The following is a 13,219-nucleotide window of genomic DNA, read 5'->3' on the forward strand; positions in this document are numbered from 1 at the left end:
GGGCAGCGCCGCGCCCCCCCGCACGGGGGCGCCCCCCCCCACGTTGGGGTGTCTCCCCCCCCCCCCCGGCTTGGGGGTCGGGCGAGAGCAGCACCTGGCACACGCCCCCCTTGGGGGGTCAGCCCTGCGCCCCCGGCAGCCGCCTGTAGCACAGCAGCCTTCCCCCCCAGCACCGAGACCCCAACCCACAGCGCGGGAGCCCTGGCGCACAGGACCCCTGGGCAGGCAGAGGGGCTGGGGCAACCCTTGCTCCCCAAAACACCCCACTGTCCCGTGTGCGCCGCCCCCCCCCAACAAGAGGGGCGGCAGAGCAGCGAAACCGAACAAGCCGTTTCCTCCCGGGGATTTTCCAGCTGCAGGAGCCACTGGCCCGTGGAGCTTTGGCTTCTGGTTAAAGCAAGAAATGGCATTTCCTTGTTTACGCCACTTCCACCGCCAAGCTCGCAGGACCCCCCACTCGAGTCTCCACGAGGAAACATGATGGGGAAAACACCTTTTCTCCCCAGAAGCCAGAAGCTCACGGGGAAATGTTTCCCCAGGCTGCCCCGCCGGCGGGGGGCTCTGTCCCAGCCCCTCCGCGCCACCTTTGCCTTCCAGGGGGCTGCTGGGCGGGTGGAGCATGGCTCGTCCTGCAAAGCAACGAGCCGCTTCGGAAGAGAAAAGCTACTCGGGGGGACCCCCTCTGCCACCCACCCCCCTGCACACGCACTTCCCCCAGTCTTTTGCTTCGCAGGGAAATGAAGCGAGAGGTTCTGCAGCACAGCCCGCTCCGCTCGCCGCCGTTTTCTCTTTCCTGCTTGCGTGCCGGAGGCTCACACCGCCTGGCAGCTGCCCAAAGCCAACCCAGGCCTGGCTGCTGCCTCCACCGCTGCGCTGGAAAGCTCCAGCCCCACGCTGTCACAGAACAGAGGTGAAACTGTCGTTGTTGAAATCAAAGATTTATTTACACATCAAGGAAAACTCTCACCCAGGGCCACGTGAGAAGGAAAAAGCAAACAAACCTGAAGGACCAAGTGATTTGCCTCCCAAACACAAATGCTCACGCACCCCAGCTCCCCAGCGCACCTGGCCACCTAGGTCAGCCAAATGCCTTCTCTCCTTCTCCGCAAGGAGAAACTAAAGGCATTGGTTTTGTTTTTTTTTTTAGTTATCTGCACCACAGAAAACAATCTGAAAATAAAATCCACCTTTCCAAAGAGATCTGCCCATGTGCGGGAGGATCACGGAGCACCCCTCGCTCTGCCATGGAAGGAAGGTCCGAAGGGCAGCACATCTAGTACTCGTCCAGGGTGTCTGCCCGTGGGACAGAGAGGCCCCGCTCCTTCAGCGCCTGCACTTTCAGCTTCTCTGACTCCTGCTTGGCCTGCTGCTCCACCCGCTGCTCCTCCAGGATCTCCTCAATGGAGACCTGCTGCAGAGGCGTGTCGCTCTCCTTCTCCAGGTCCTGCAACAGAAACAGCCTGTTTAGCACTGCAAGGCAGCTGCCGCGGCTGAAACATGCAGCTCAGCTGGTGGGATGCTGCGGGCACCGCTCTGCCCGCACGGCAGCTCAGGGCTGGGCCGACGTCGTCTCTGCGAGCACATCGCACCAGCCAGGACAGCACCAGGCTGGGGGGGGCAAAAGCCATCTGGGATGGCAACAGTCTGGGGCGGGTCTGCACTTGCACCTCTGCTGGGACACCGACACACACCCCTCTCACGTGCTTGGCCTTCGGTGATGTCCGAGCACTTCCTATAAGCGCCTGGCCAGGCTCCGTGCTCCCGGGGAGAGTGGGCTTCGCTGCGCCATGGACGACATGCTCCATCGTTCTTGCCAAAGTTGTTCCCGAGGTGAGCAGCTGAGCAGCGGCAGGGTCTGCCTCCCAAGCTCTGGGCTTACTAGCTCGAAGGCAGCCAGGGGATTTGGTCCTGTAAATGCTCAGGTTCCCCCTGGGTCATGGTCACAGGTTTGCTCGTGCAGGACGGTCTCCTCCAGGCAAGCCCCAGCAACCACTGGACCGTGATGAGCCTGTGCCCATGCGTCTTCCATGAGTCCCATCAAAAGGTGGAGGTGATGCAGAACAGAGGTGCTGGAGGCAGCACCCTGATGGGCAGGGACGCCCAGGACAGTTGTCCATGGGATGGGGCTCCCACGGAGCATCTGGGCTGAGCTCAGCCCAAAGCGCTGAAGCAAACAGCAAGCGAGACAGCGCTTGACTCTTCGCAAGCCCATCCCAGACAGTGTCCCTGGGTGATGAGCCAGCAGCGAGGCGACGGCCCCGCAGACAGCCACTAGTGACACCCTCCAGCAATGCCACACACAGGCCAAGGCTTCCTCACATCTCCCTCCACTCGCCAGGCCACATGTTGCTCTTTACCCCTCGCGCCGTCCCAGAGCAGCTGTGGGACAGCACCTCTGCCCCCTGCCCTCAGACTCACAGGGGCATCTTCCTGATGGTTCAGCCAGAACCGGCCCTGGGAGGGGCTGCAAATTTCAGCCCCTGCAATGAGACAGTGACCGTATTTCACACCAGACAGATGGATGCCCAGCTCTGGTGTCTGCCACAGCACCACAAATGCCACCAGCGCGGTCCCAGTTGGCAGCAGGAGCTGCTTACTTACTATTTCCCCCAGCAGAACAACATTCTCGCCTCTCACAACAAAGATGCCTCGAGGGATGTCCCCATACTTCTTGCCCACATGGATGCGCTCCACAGTCTGGTGCAACACCAAGTTTGCTGCAGCAATCAAGAGACAAAGAAAATAACCCATGTTTCACTGTTTTCCAGACATAAAGTGTCTCATCCCAGCAAGGCAGAAAACCCAGAGGGGCGATGGCACCGGCACTTTCATGCCTCTCGGCAGGTCCTCTGAGCTGGATCACCGAAGGCACCGACCATCTCCCCGGCTGAAACACAGCAGCTCCTGCAGCCTGTGCAGGCACAGCAGCGAGCTCAGAGCGCCAGGGCTGAGCCGACCCAAGCAGCACACGCTGACAACAGCGGAAAAGACAACGGCACTGTTGGTGCTTTAGGCTCCAGGCAAGGACCAAGGCACCTGGTTCTGAGTGCAAACATCACCTAACATGTGCCTTGGGCTATTTCTGCCCAAAAAGGGATGCCACAGCACCAGTGCTGGATGCAGCTGGGAGCGTGGGCAGCACCCAGTGCTGGGCAAAGTCTCCGTAAAGCACCAAGTCCGGGGGGACATGCAGGTGGGTGTTAATGCACAACACAAACGCTTTAAAAACACAGCCTGCAGCCACGTCACTCCGTGAACCACCACGCTGATCCCTTTTAACACCCCTGCTCAGGACCCGCGGGGTCGCTGCTGCAGGCGGGGCAGCGCTGCACTAAGCGGTGATCTCCCCCCAAATCCAAACTCTTCTCTCCCATTAGGCCACCGTTTGGGAATGGAGCTGCTCCAGTAAGTGTGGACCGAGGGGCACGAGAGCACCAGCCAGCTCACGGGAACGGGCACCGTGGGGCCCGCCTCCTCCTCGCCAGCTCCTGGACACGGCTCCGGAGCCTGTCCCAGCCCCCCCGGACCCCCCGCAGCCCCCCCTGTGCGGACGTACCGAACTGGTCGATGCTGCGCAGGTACCCGATGAGCGTGCGGCCGTCCCGCAGCAGGACCAGGTGCTTCTCTGCGGGAGAGGAGGGGGGTCAGCCCACAGCCACGCGCGGGCACCAACGCCCCTCGCGCCCCCCGGCACGGCGCGGGGACAGCGGCGGGCGGTGACCGGCCCGCCACGGCAGCGCCACGCGGGGGGCAGCCCCCCTGCGGGAAGCGGGGGCGCCCCCGCCCCCCACGGAGCGGCGCCCCCGGGAAACGAGGAGGTCCCGCCACCCCACGGGGGGAAGCAGGTAGCTCCCTCCCCACGGGGGACCAGCCGCCCCGGGGGGCCGCTGCCCCGGGGGAAGGGGGCCTCGGTGGCGCGGAGGGCCCGGCCGCGGCCGCGCACCTCACTGTCGATGTCCTGGATGAGGCTGGCCGTGCCGGCATGTAGTTCATGGTGCCGCCGCGCCGCCCCCAGCGGAAGCGCCGCCATGCGCCGGTGCCGCCCGCCAGCCCCGGAACCTCCCCGCCGCCGGGCGGGGCCCACCGCGCCGCTGCCCTTTTAAGCCAAGCCGGCCGTGCGCGTGGGGCGGCCCGCCCATTGGCTGGCGCTGGCGGAGCCCTGCCGCCCATTGGCGGCGAGGCGGGCGGCGGCCATTGGCGGCGGGACGGGGCGGGGCGGCGGCCATGGAGCCCCGCGACCGCGCCGCCGAGCCGGGCCCGCCGTGGCCCCCCGGGTCCCCCCGCCCGCCGGCGGCGCAGGTAACGGCGGGGGCGGTGGGGCCGGCGGGGGGAAGGCGGCCGGCCCGGTCCCGGCCGCTGAGCCGAGCCCACCGGGGTGGAGCCCGCCCACTGCCCGGCCTGGGGGCGGCCGCGGCCTCCGCGCCCTCGGCGGGGCCCGGGCGGAGCCCCGCGGGGGCGGGCAGCGCCTCTGCAGCGCTAACGGGCGCGGACCCCCTGCTCTCAGCCGTGCCGGGCTGCGGCGGCGGCGGGGGCTCGGCCGGGCTGCGGGGGTGGGCGCTGCGCGGCCCCGACCCGCGGGGAGCGCCGAGGGCGCGACCGCCCCGAAAGCACCGAGCCCCGTGGGGGAGGGCGCCCCGCCGAGCCCCCCTCACCTCCGCCCGTCACCGACGTCTTTATGTTCCCAGGCCTTGTAGCTCGGTTCCAAAAGGATCCCGCATTGGATCCCGTTGGCATTAAATCCCGCTGTCCCGCCCCGCGGGGCTTGGGCAGGTGTTTGCTGGAGGAACATGGCGAGCGTGAAGCATTACCTTCGTATCTAGTCCAAGGTGACACTTCTGGGGCGCGTATTGCAATGAAGAGATCGCTGGGGAAATGCCGCCGTCCTCTGCGGTGTGCTGCCGAGAGGACGAGTGAGCACCTGGCATCGCCGGCCAGGATGCATCCCGGTGCCGGTCAGACGGAAGCACCTGGTCCCCCACGGCAGCACGGGGCTTGGGCAGCCCACCCCTGCCACATCCCCTCTCCCCGGGCACGGCAGAGCAGAGGCACTGGCCGCACGACTGGGGGTGTTGGTACAACAGACCCCGCCAGTGGAAAGGAGCCGGTGGTGCTGGGGTGGCAGCTCGGGGAGAAGAGCCTTGCTGGTCCCGCTGTGCCCCAGCCCCGTGGCTTGCTCTTTCCAGATCTGTTGTTGGTTTTATTGCAGCAATAGGGGCCGTTGCACAAATACTGTATGAAGGGAAAGGCTTTAGTCTTTCCAAAGAGGTCGTCTGCTGTTCAGACATAACTGCGGATTGTTTTAATCCTACGGGACACGTAGGTTTGATCTGGCTCTTTCCTAAATCCTGGCACGCAGGTGATACAATTTCTCCTCCATGAAACAGCTTGCAGGCAAAAAACTGCTTTGCTCAAAGCTACAGGGAGTCATCTGTGAGCTCCTGAAATCCTGATGCTTCGTGGTCTCTCGTTAGGTGGAAACTCCCATTCCATAGACATTGATTACTTAAATGTATTCAGGTAAATTGTCAGAAACAATCTGGATGTACAGACCTTTCATACAATGAGTCCTCAGACCCGACTGCTCCTGTGGCACAGCGATCTGAGCACCCTGCTCTTGGGCCTCAGAACTGGTCCATCTCGTCCGCTTGCATCATTTCTGTTTGCAGACAAAGCGGAAATGAACTTTCCTGAAGTGTTTTTCACCCCCTAGTTGGTGATTACGTTGGCGTGGCTGAAGCTCCTAAGAGCTGCTTGCTGTGAGGGACTGTACGCGTGTTTCTGAGCGAAGCATGGTTAAGCTTAGTGTATCCCCTCTCTTCCCACCGTCCAGACAAATCCGTCTCCCTGCCATGCCTCCCTGAGCATGCTGCAAGGGCCAGGGGACCAATACGTGAGGCAGACAGGCCAACAGAAAGCCACACTGGAGCAGGAAGAGCTAACACGGGGGCAAATCAGCCTGGGGACAAAGGCACTCCCTAGTTAAATACCGCAGGAAGGGCCGGTCCTCTTTCTCTGGGCTGCTGCTGGGCTGGCCCGCAGCCCCTCTGCTCCGTGTCCGTGGCCCATCACCTTTCCTCTGCTCTTCCTTCTTTCCCAGGCAATGGATCCTCCCTACGCAAACGGGGCCTACAGCCCCCCGTACCCTCCAGCTCCTGGCGCTGCCCCGCACTATGCCGGCCTGCCGCAGACACGGGGGTACTACTGCTCCGGGCCCCCGCGGACCTCCTACCCTGCAGAGTCCACGGGCATGTATGGGTCCACGTCACCCGCTCCCCCCTGGAGCTACGCCCCGCCGGACTGCCCTGCTGAGGGGTCCTCTCTCAGGAGGCAGCAGGTTCATGGCTACTCCCCACCACAGGTAAGAGGCCGGGCAGCGGCTGGAGTGCTTTCCAGCCCGTGTCGATGCAGCTGCTGGGCTTGCATTTCCTGGGGAACAAGGAGTTGTTCTATGGGGCCACAGCAGAGGGAAAGACTGCAGTGCCCCCTCCGATGGAGCCATGGGCCCTAATGGCTCTTGTGCCTTGAGCAGCTTGCCCTGCCTGGTTTTATTCTTACAAGAACTGCTGGTCACCTGCTCTTCAGAGACTCTAAGCTCCTGGGCGAGGAAAGCTGGAATCGGGTGGCACGTCTGGTGCCGCAGCTGTTTCCAGGGCTCTCTGGAGGGAGCAGTGCTCAGAGTGGCTCCAGGGGTAATGCTTGTTCTCCCCCTCTGCTCGCAGACCCCAGGAATGCCCATCCCGCAGTATCCGTATGGAGACAGCAATCCAGGGGTCACGGCACAGGGGCCTCCGCCACAGCCCAGACCCCCAGAGGACACATGGGCTCCCCCCACTCTCTATGGGGTGCAGCCACGTTACACATGGCCTGCTGCTTCGATGCATGGGAACCTCTTCCTCTCGGATTCACACCCGTCCTGGACTGGCAGTGGAGCTCCTTCCCACTCTCCTGGGTGGGAGTCAAAGGTACAGTTGATGCTTCTGCAGCGCATGCCCACACTGGGTCCTGTCTGTGTCAGACCACCTAGATGACACAGCTTTCCTCAAAACTTGCCTCTGTCTCCTAGGAATGCCCCTTTCTCCGAGCACAGTTAGTTTAGGTAGAAATAAAGCAGCAAGTATCCAGAATACTGCCAGCAAAAATACCTGTTTGCATACAGAAGACCAAAATCCACAGCTGTAATTCCAGAAAGGTACTGGAGATAGTAGACGTCCCAGGACAGGTCTTGAAATGGGTCAGACCTCGTCTCGCTTGTCCAACTCTTCTCTCTCACACAGCGAACGTGGTCAGGAATCCTTCAGCACAGTGTGGGACTAACCTGTGGGTCAGTTTGCAGACTCTGGTATAGCAGACTGTAGTATTCCTCTACAATGCTTGTTTTGGGCAGTGTCATCCTCTGCTGAGGAATTTTTTAAGCAAAAAATAGAAGGAAATTATGTGTTTGGTGGGGTCTGTTCAACTCTGCTTTCTCTGGGTTTGATCAGGAGTCAAACGACTCTCCAGAGGTTTGGCTGCCAGGCAGCAGCGCTGGCATGTGCAGCAGCAGCCCTGATGGGGGGATTTGGGGATGGGGGCTGCTGTTCCTTGGGAGCAGCTCAAGAGCATGCTACCTGCAGAGAAATATCTTCTCTAGTATATTCAAAAGGGACCATCCTGAAATCTTATTTAGCATCTCCCCTATTCACGGGTAATGACCGTTCAGTGGCTCACGCTGTTTCTTCTAAACACATGCCCCTTGCTGGGGATCTGCTCTTTAACGGCCAGGGACTGGAGCATGGGTCCCATGTCCCTCTTTGGGGCTTCTTGCAGAAACCAGCCCACCTGGCAGGACACGGGGTGCCAGCCCACGGGGACATGATGTGCTATGATGTCACGGTGTGTGACAGTGTAGAAAATGCTGCCCAGATCCCTGGTAATGTCATGCCTAACCTGGTCTGCCATGTCCTCCCAGGCATGGACGCTTCAAAGCAATCATGGTGTCACCTGTCACCCAGTTCCCTCAGTCCTGCCTGCCTTTTGAGTGCAAGATGAGAGATTTAGTTCCTGGCTTTAAGGGAAATGCACTTAAAGACATACTTTATTATTTTTTCTCCTCCTGACTTTAGGATATTGCTTACGACAAACCTGAGCAAAGTGCAAACCAACACAACTACTATTCCGATGTCAATCACCAGCACTGTGGGACAATGAATGACCACAAGTCAGCCACGCCGCTCAACGCCAAGCCATCCCCCTCAAACCCCAAGGTGCAGTACAGCGCACAGCCCCAAATGTATGACAGTGCATCTCGGAAGCTTGTGGCTGGGAACCGGGAGGCTGGCTTAAAACCCGGTGACCAGCCTTCAACAAATTCTGCAGCCGTCCAGCCAGAGATTCAGAGAATCCTCCATGTTATGGGGGAGGCTGAACAGCTGGAGCAAGAGGTGGATGAATTTGTAGGAAAAAAGACAGATAAATCCTACCGGCTTCTGGAGGAGATGTTGACCAAGCTGCTGTTGGAACTGGATTCCATTGAGACTGGTGGCCAGGATGGTGTTCGGCAGGCCAGGAAAGAGTCTGTCCACAGAATTCAGGCCATACTGGAAAAACTGGAAAGAAAGGGATTGTGAAAGCACATCAGCCACAACACACAGCCTGTTGTTGAGGTTCCAAAGAGTTTTAGTTCTGTTAAATCTCAGCTCTTTCTGCTACGCACTATTGACAATGGAATAGCAATAAGCCCCGAGTTAAAAAAAAAACAACAAAACCCACTACCAAAAAGAACCAACCCCAGAAGCCCAGCCCCAACAAATAAATTGGCAATGGACAAATTAAGAGAGGTTTGAAGCAGCAAACTCAATTGTTTGTTTGTTTCAGGCTTTGGAAAAGCAGAAACACCTGAGGTAGTTATGCTGTAGAGAGGTCTCCGTGGGGGTCTGCATCCTCTTCATCAGCAGGAAGGAAATCACTGTACAAAGTTCCCCAGATCAAGCCTAATCTCTAGGTGCCTCCTGCAACCACAGCAGTTCTTTAGACAGCTGGAACACTTGTCAGATGTCGTCACAACAGCACTGCAACGTGCAGCCACAACCCAAGGCTCTGGGCTTGTCAGTCACGGCGTGTTATTTTCAGCTTCAGCTTCCTCGCCCTAAAAACTTGTGTGTCGTTGTGGGGTTTTGTTTTGGTTTAGTGCAGTCACATAGCGACACTGACGTGCTGCAGAAAGGGACCATGCTGGCAGCCCGTCAATGGAAGCAGATGTCATGTTGTGCTGTTCTTCCTTTGTCGTGAAGAGCTAGGCCGTGGTGTCCCCTGTGGACACGGGAACAGCCTGGAAATCTCAGTTCTGCCGCTGAAATGGAGAGGTACAAGCAGAAGAACGACATCACAGCAGAGCAACCCCAATGGCAGGATGCCTGGAAATGCTTTCCAGGTCACTTGGGTCAAAATAATTGTAATGTCCTTCCACATACTACAAGTTTTGTATTCCACTGCAAGGGCTGTACTTGTGGCACTTGTAAGTACAGAGGGGAAGGGAACGGCTCAGCCTACTGTTAACCTTCTGGTTACAACATGTCAAGTGAATCATTACTGTGTGTGCCGAGATAATAAACCCTGAGAACTTCTAAATGTTATTTTGTAATTAAGATGTCTCAAAGTCTCATTTCTTTCAAGAGAGGCTGTAGGCAAGGCTGTGTAATTTAGACCTGCCTGTAACCAAAACGACAGCCAGGCTGTCTCACTGGCCGAGGTTAGGGGTGGGTGCTGCGAGTCACTTCTAAGAATGCTTGTCGGGGGATGCCGGGGTACAGCGGCCCCCATCACCTCCCAAGCAGTGCAGATGCTCCAGGAGCCTTCAGCCGTGGCTCTAGGGCCTGTGGCTGTGTTTTGGAAGGGGTCTTGGTGCGGCCAAGGCTGGGAGGGCTCTGACCATACCCTCTGCAGGCTGACAGCCAGCTGACGTCCTGAAGGCACCTAGCAGATCCCACATCATTCCCAGATGGGGCTGTGTGCACGGGACTGACCTTTGCAGCTCGGATGTGTTCATGATCTCATGTGGCAAGATCGTGCACAACCAACCATGTCCAAGGTGAGCCAGGAAAGAGCTGAATGTCTTGGGATGGGTAAACGCTTGGCTGCTGTTTTATTTTGTCCTCTTGTCAGGCAGAGAGCAGGCAGACCAAGCTATCTGTGCTTCGGCTGCAGTATGAAATCTGACTTCTGATGATCAGTGGCTATACTGGGAGATAAAGCAGATCACAATAAACATACTGATGCCCTGTCACTATCCCGGTTCGCGGTGCGTACAGAAAGCAATGGCCTGGCTCCAGTGAATGCCACCTTTCTTTCTCTGAGAAAGGCAGCAGTGTCAGCAGCATCTCCAGGAATTAATCTGTGCTTTGGTTTTGTTTCTTCTTGTGAAAATACTCGTGGCGGGGATGGTTTCCACACAGCCAGCCTTGCTACCAGTGGCTCTTTAAACCCAGAGGAATGAAGAGAAGCGCTATGGTGTCTCTATCTCTTTTGTTTTATCTTATGGTTGAAAGGCTTCTTAAGTGCTGCATGTAAGTGTTCTGAAATCTTTCCCAAGAGACTGCTGCAGGTTCATTGAATTAGCTTGATACAGTAATAACTTTCTTTAGTTTTTTTTTGGAAAGGTAATACAGGCAACAAAACCCATCAACTGCTCTGAAGAAACACTCGGTGTGGGGGCAGAAAGCCAAGTCCTTGTGCTACAGGATTCTAGCAGATTCACTTTCAGATTTACTAAGTCCTATTCTGATCCTTTAGCATTCCCCACAAGTTTGCCTATAGAAGGCTATGAAGGAGACGAAAAGGTAAAGAAAGAATGTAAGTACCCAAAGAGACCTAACTTTTCACTTTCTAGAAAAGTCAAGAACTGAAAAATCCAGCTGGCAGAGTGGGATGAGCCACTGAGCTCGCAATATGCGGATGGGAGCCTGAACCATGCTTTGCAAGAGGCAAAGGCTGCAGCGGAGCCTGTGTTCTCAGGAGGTGAAGAGAAGGCTGGAAGGGGAGTACTGGTGATGCAGGAAGGGAGAAAAGCCTCTGCTAGACTTCTCTTTGGTGCTCGGGGCATGACTGAGCTCTGAAGCCACCTGTACCTGCCTTGAAGGCACTCCTTTCTGCTGGAGGTGGATGCATGTTTGATTCCTGTAACTCGTATTTGGGAGCGGAGCCAGCCCTGGGGAAAAGTGTGACCACGCTACCCTGCCACTTTGCCCTTCTGCCGTTTCAGGTTCAGCACCAAGCCCAGGCCACAGTCTCACCACGTTTGTGCTCTTTAGAGAATTACCAGAGAGCTCACTCCTTCCTCTGTTACCACATTTGTTTTCTTATTTGGTTGGCACAGCTGTTGAAATGAAGGTCTGGATACCCTTTGTGCAGGATCTAGCCGAAGTCTGCAATTTGCTGTTGCAAGAGATGGTGTAAGTCATGCTTCAGCAGAGAATGTGAAAGCATTCAGCTCGTCAGTCAGTGCACAGGGACTGCTACACCAGAGAGCTGCGGAGGCTGTCCTTCTTCACACCCCTCCTGGCAATAAAGTCTCCCCCCACTTTGCCAAATCAACCCCTTTATACAACCACACCAAGAATGGACAGAACTGCAGCCTGGCTTTGACCCTGCATGCAGCCCCCAGAGCTGCTACACAAACACCACAGCCACCAGCCCCAGGGCAGGTCTCCCTCGCCGCCACCCATGGGCTTTCACAGCCCTTGCTGCTACTGTCGCTTGAGGAAGGTGGCCACAGACAAACAGGGCGCCGTTGTGTCAGCCCTGCTGCTTTTTTGAGGACATGGTGTTATCAGAAGGCTGCAGTAAGTCACTGCTTACAGGTACATGAAAAGAAGAAGCCAGCAGCCACCCTAAGTTAGTCCGGAATCCATGGGCCTGGCTGAAACCTTCTGTATTTGTTTCAGTAGCAGAATTGCATCAGGAACAAAACTGCATTGTTTGTTGCATCCTGTTTGCTCTGATACTCATTTCCCTCCCCTGTCTGTCGCCAGGGAAAAGAGGTAAGTAGGTTCTAGCTGTGCAAGGAGGAGTGTGGAGGCAATCCTGATACCTTGCAAACTCAGTAGCACTGCAATGCAGTCAGCTAGGAGAGAAGAAAAAAACTGTGCACTCAGCTGCTGTATCACCAGTGCTCTGTGGACTGGGACAAAGGTTTCCTGCTTGTGGAGACGTGGTAAGAATGATACCTTTATCTGTTCCTGAGAAAAAACTGAAAGTATGTGTCTGGCATACAAGCCAGACAAAATCTGGGAAGAAGGAAGGAGGTGGGTTTCTCCTCTGGTGTTTTGGTGCTGAACCTATCAAAGTAACCTACTCCTCTACAATATTTCCTTTTCTGGAACTTAAGCCCCTACATGTAGGAAGGACTTGGCAGAGGGTTATATAAACCTCTAGCTAAAAGCACATGAAAGAACATCAAAAAATGGGCTGAAATGGCAGACTCTCATTCCAGCAGGGCTGGTTATTTAAACTGTTCTGTGAGAAGACATGGCTGCATACAACGTTTTCTGCATCCCTCGGGCAGATGGAGGGTTTTATGCGTTTCCCCCCAGGCTAAGCCAAACTGAGAGCAGGGATCAGGGCATACCTTCCACACTGCAGCCTGCAGAAAACTCCCACTGACATAACTGCATCTGTCCCCGCCGCATTTTGTCTCCTTCAACGCAGAACCAAAGTGGGTCACAGCTCGGATGGCGATCTGAAAGGAGAAAGACGCTGCAGCAGAGGCACAGGCAGGAGCTGTGTCAGTGCCGAGCTGGCGTGGGCCCCACGCAGGGAAGGCTGGATGGACAAGGTTTGTGGCCATTTGCTCTACAGATGCAAACCTGAGGATTTTAGCACTTCTAGCCATTAGTCTCCCTAGCCAGTAACTGCCATGGTGGAGATGAGCACTGGGACGACAATTCCTGGCAACCGGTTTATCTTAGAGCATCCACCCACACCGCAAAACCCCAAATTAGAAACTGTGTCTGTATTTATCATAAGGCTCATCTTTACAGAAACCAAACCCTTATTCTGGGATTGCCTGTTGCTTCTACGGGCAGCACCTGCCACCAGAAGAGGGTTTCTCAATCTCCAGTAAGGCAGAAGAGGCACAGAAGGACTGAAAAACAAACGCTAAACCAGCGTCCCATGGTTTCTGCTCCAGAGCGCCCTATGTTCAAGTGCTTGTCCATGCTGCGTGTGGGAGGCAACTGGCATGAAG

At 56.9% G+C, this 13,219-nt stretch overlaps 2 protein-coding genes across 2 annotated transcripts; one reads left to right on the forward strand and one right to left on the reverse strand.

Annotated features, from left to right (window-relative positions):
- Positions 1 to 922: 922 nt before the first annotated feature.
- On the reverse strand, positions 923 to 4,067 carry LSM1 (LSM1 homolog, mRNA degradation associated). Its single transcript, XM_037371826.1, has 4 exons — positions 3,949 to 4,067; positions 3,557 to 3,625; positions 2,602 to 2,717; positions 923 to 1,444 (listed from the first exon to the last, which is right to left on the reverse strand). The coding sequence occupies exons 1-4, from the start codon at positions 4,028 to 4,030 to the stop codon at positions 1,274 to 1,276; spliced, it is 438 nt and encodes a 145-aa protein (XP_037227723.1). The 5' UTR covers positions 4,031 to 4,067; the 3' UTR covers positions 923 to 1,273.
- Positions 4,068 to 4,224: 157 nt separating this feature from the next.
- Positions 4,225 to 9,623, forward strand: BAG4 (BAG cochaperone 4). The gene is made up of 4 exons (XM_037371858.1): positions 4,225 to 4,299; positions 6,098 to 6,358; positions 6,720 to 6,962; positions 8,103 to 9,623. The coding sequence occupies exons 1-4, from the start codon at positions 4,225 to 4,227 to the stop codon at positions 8,604 to 8,606; spliced, it is 1,083 nt and encodes a 360-aa protein (XP_037227755.1). The 3' UTR covers positions 8,607 to 9,623.
- The last annotated feature ends 3,596 nt before the right edge of the window (positions 9,624 to 13,219 follow it).

The sequence above is a fragment of the Falco rusticolus genome, chromosome 20 (assembly GCF_015220075.1).
Source record: "Falco rusticolus isolate bFalRus1 chromosome 20, bFalRus1.pri, whole genome shotgun sequence".
Lineage (NCBI taxonomy): Eukaryota > Metazoa > Chordata > Aves > Falconiformes > Falconidae > Falco > Falco rusticolus.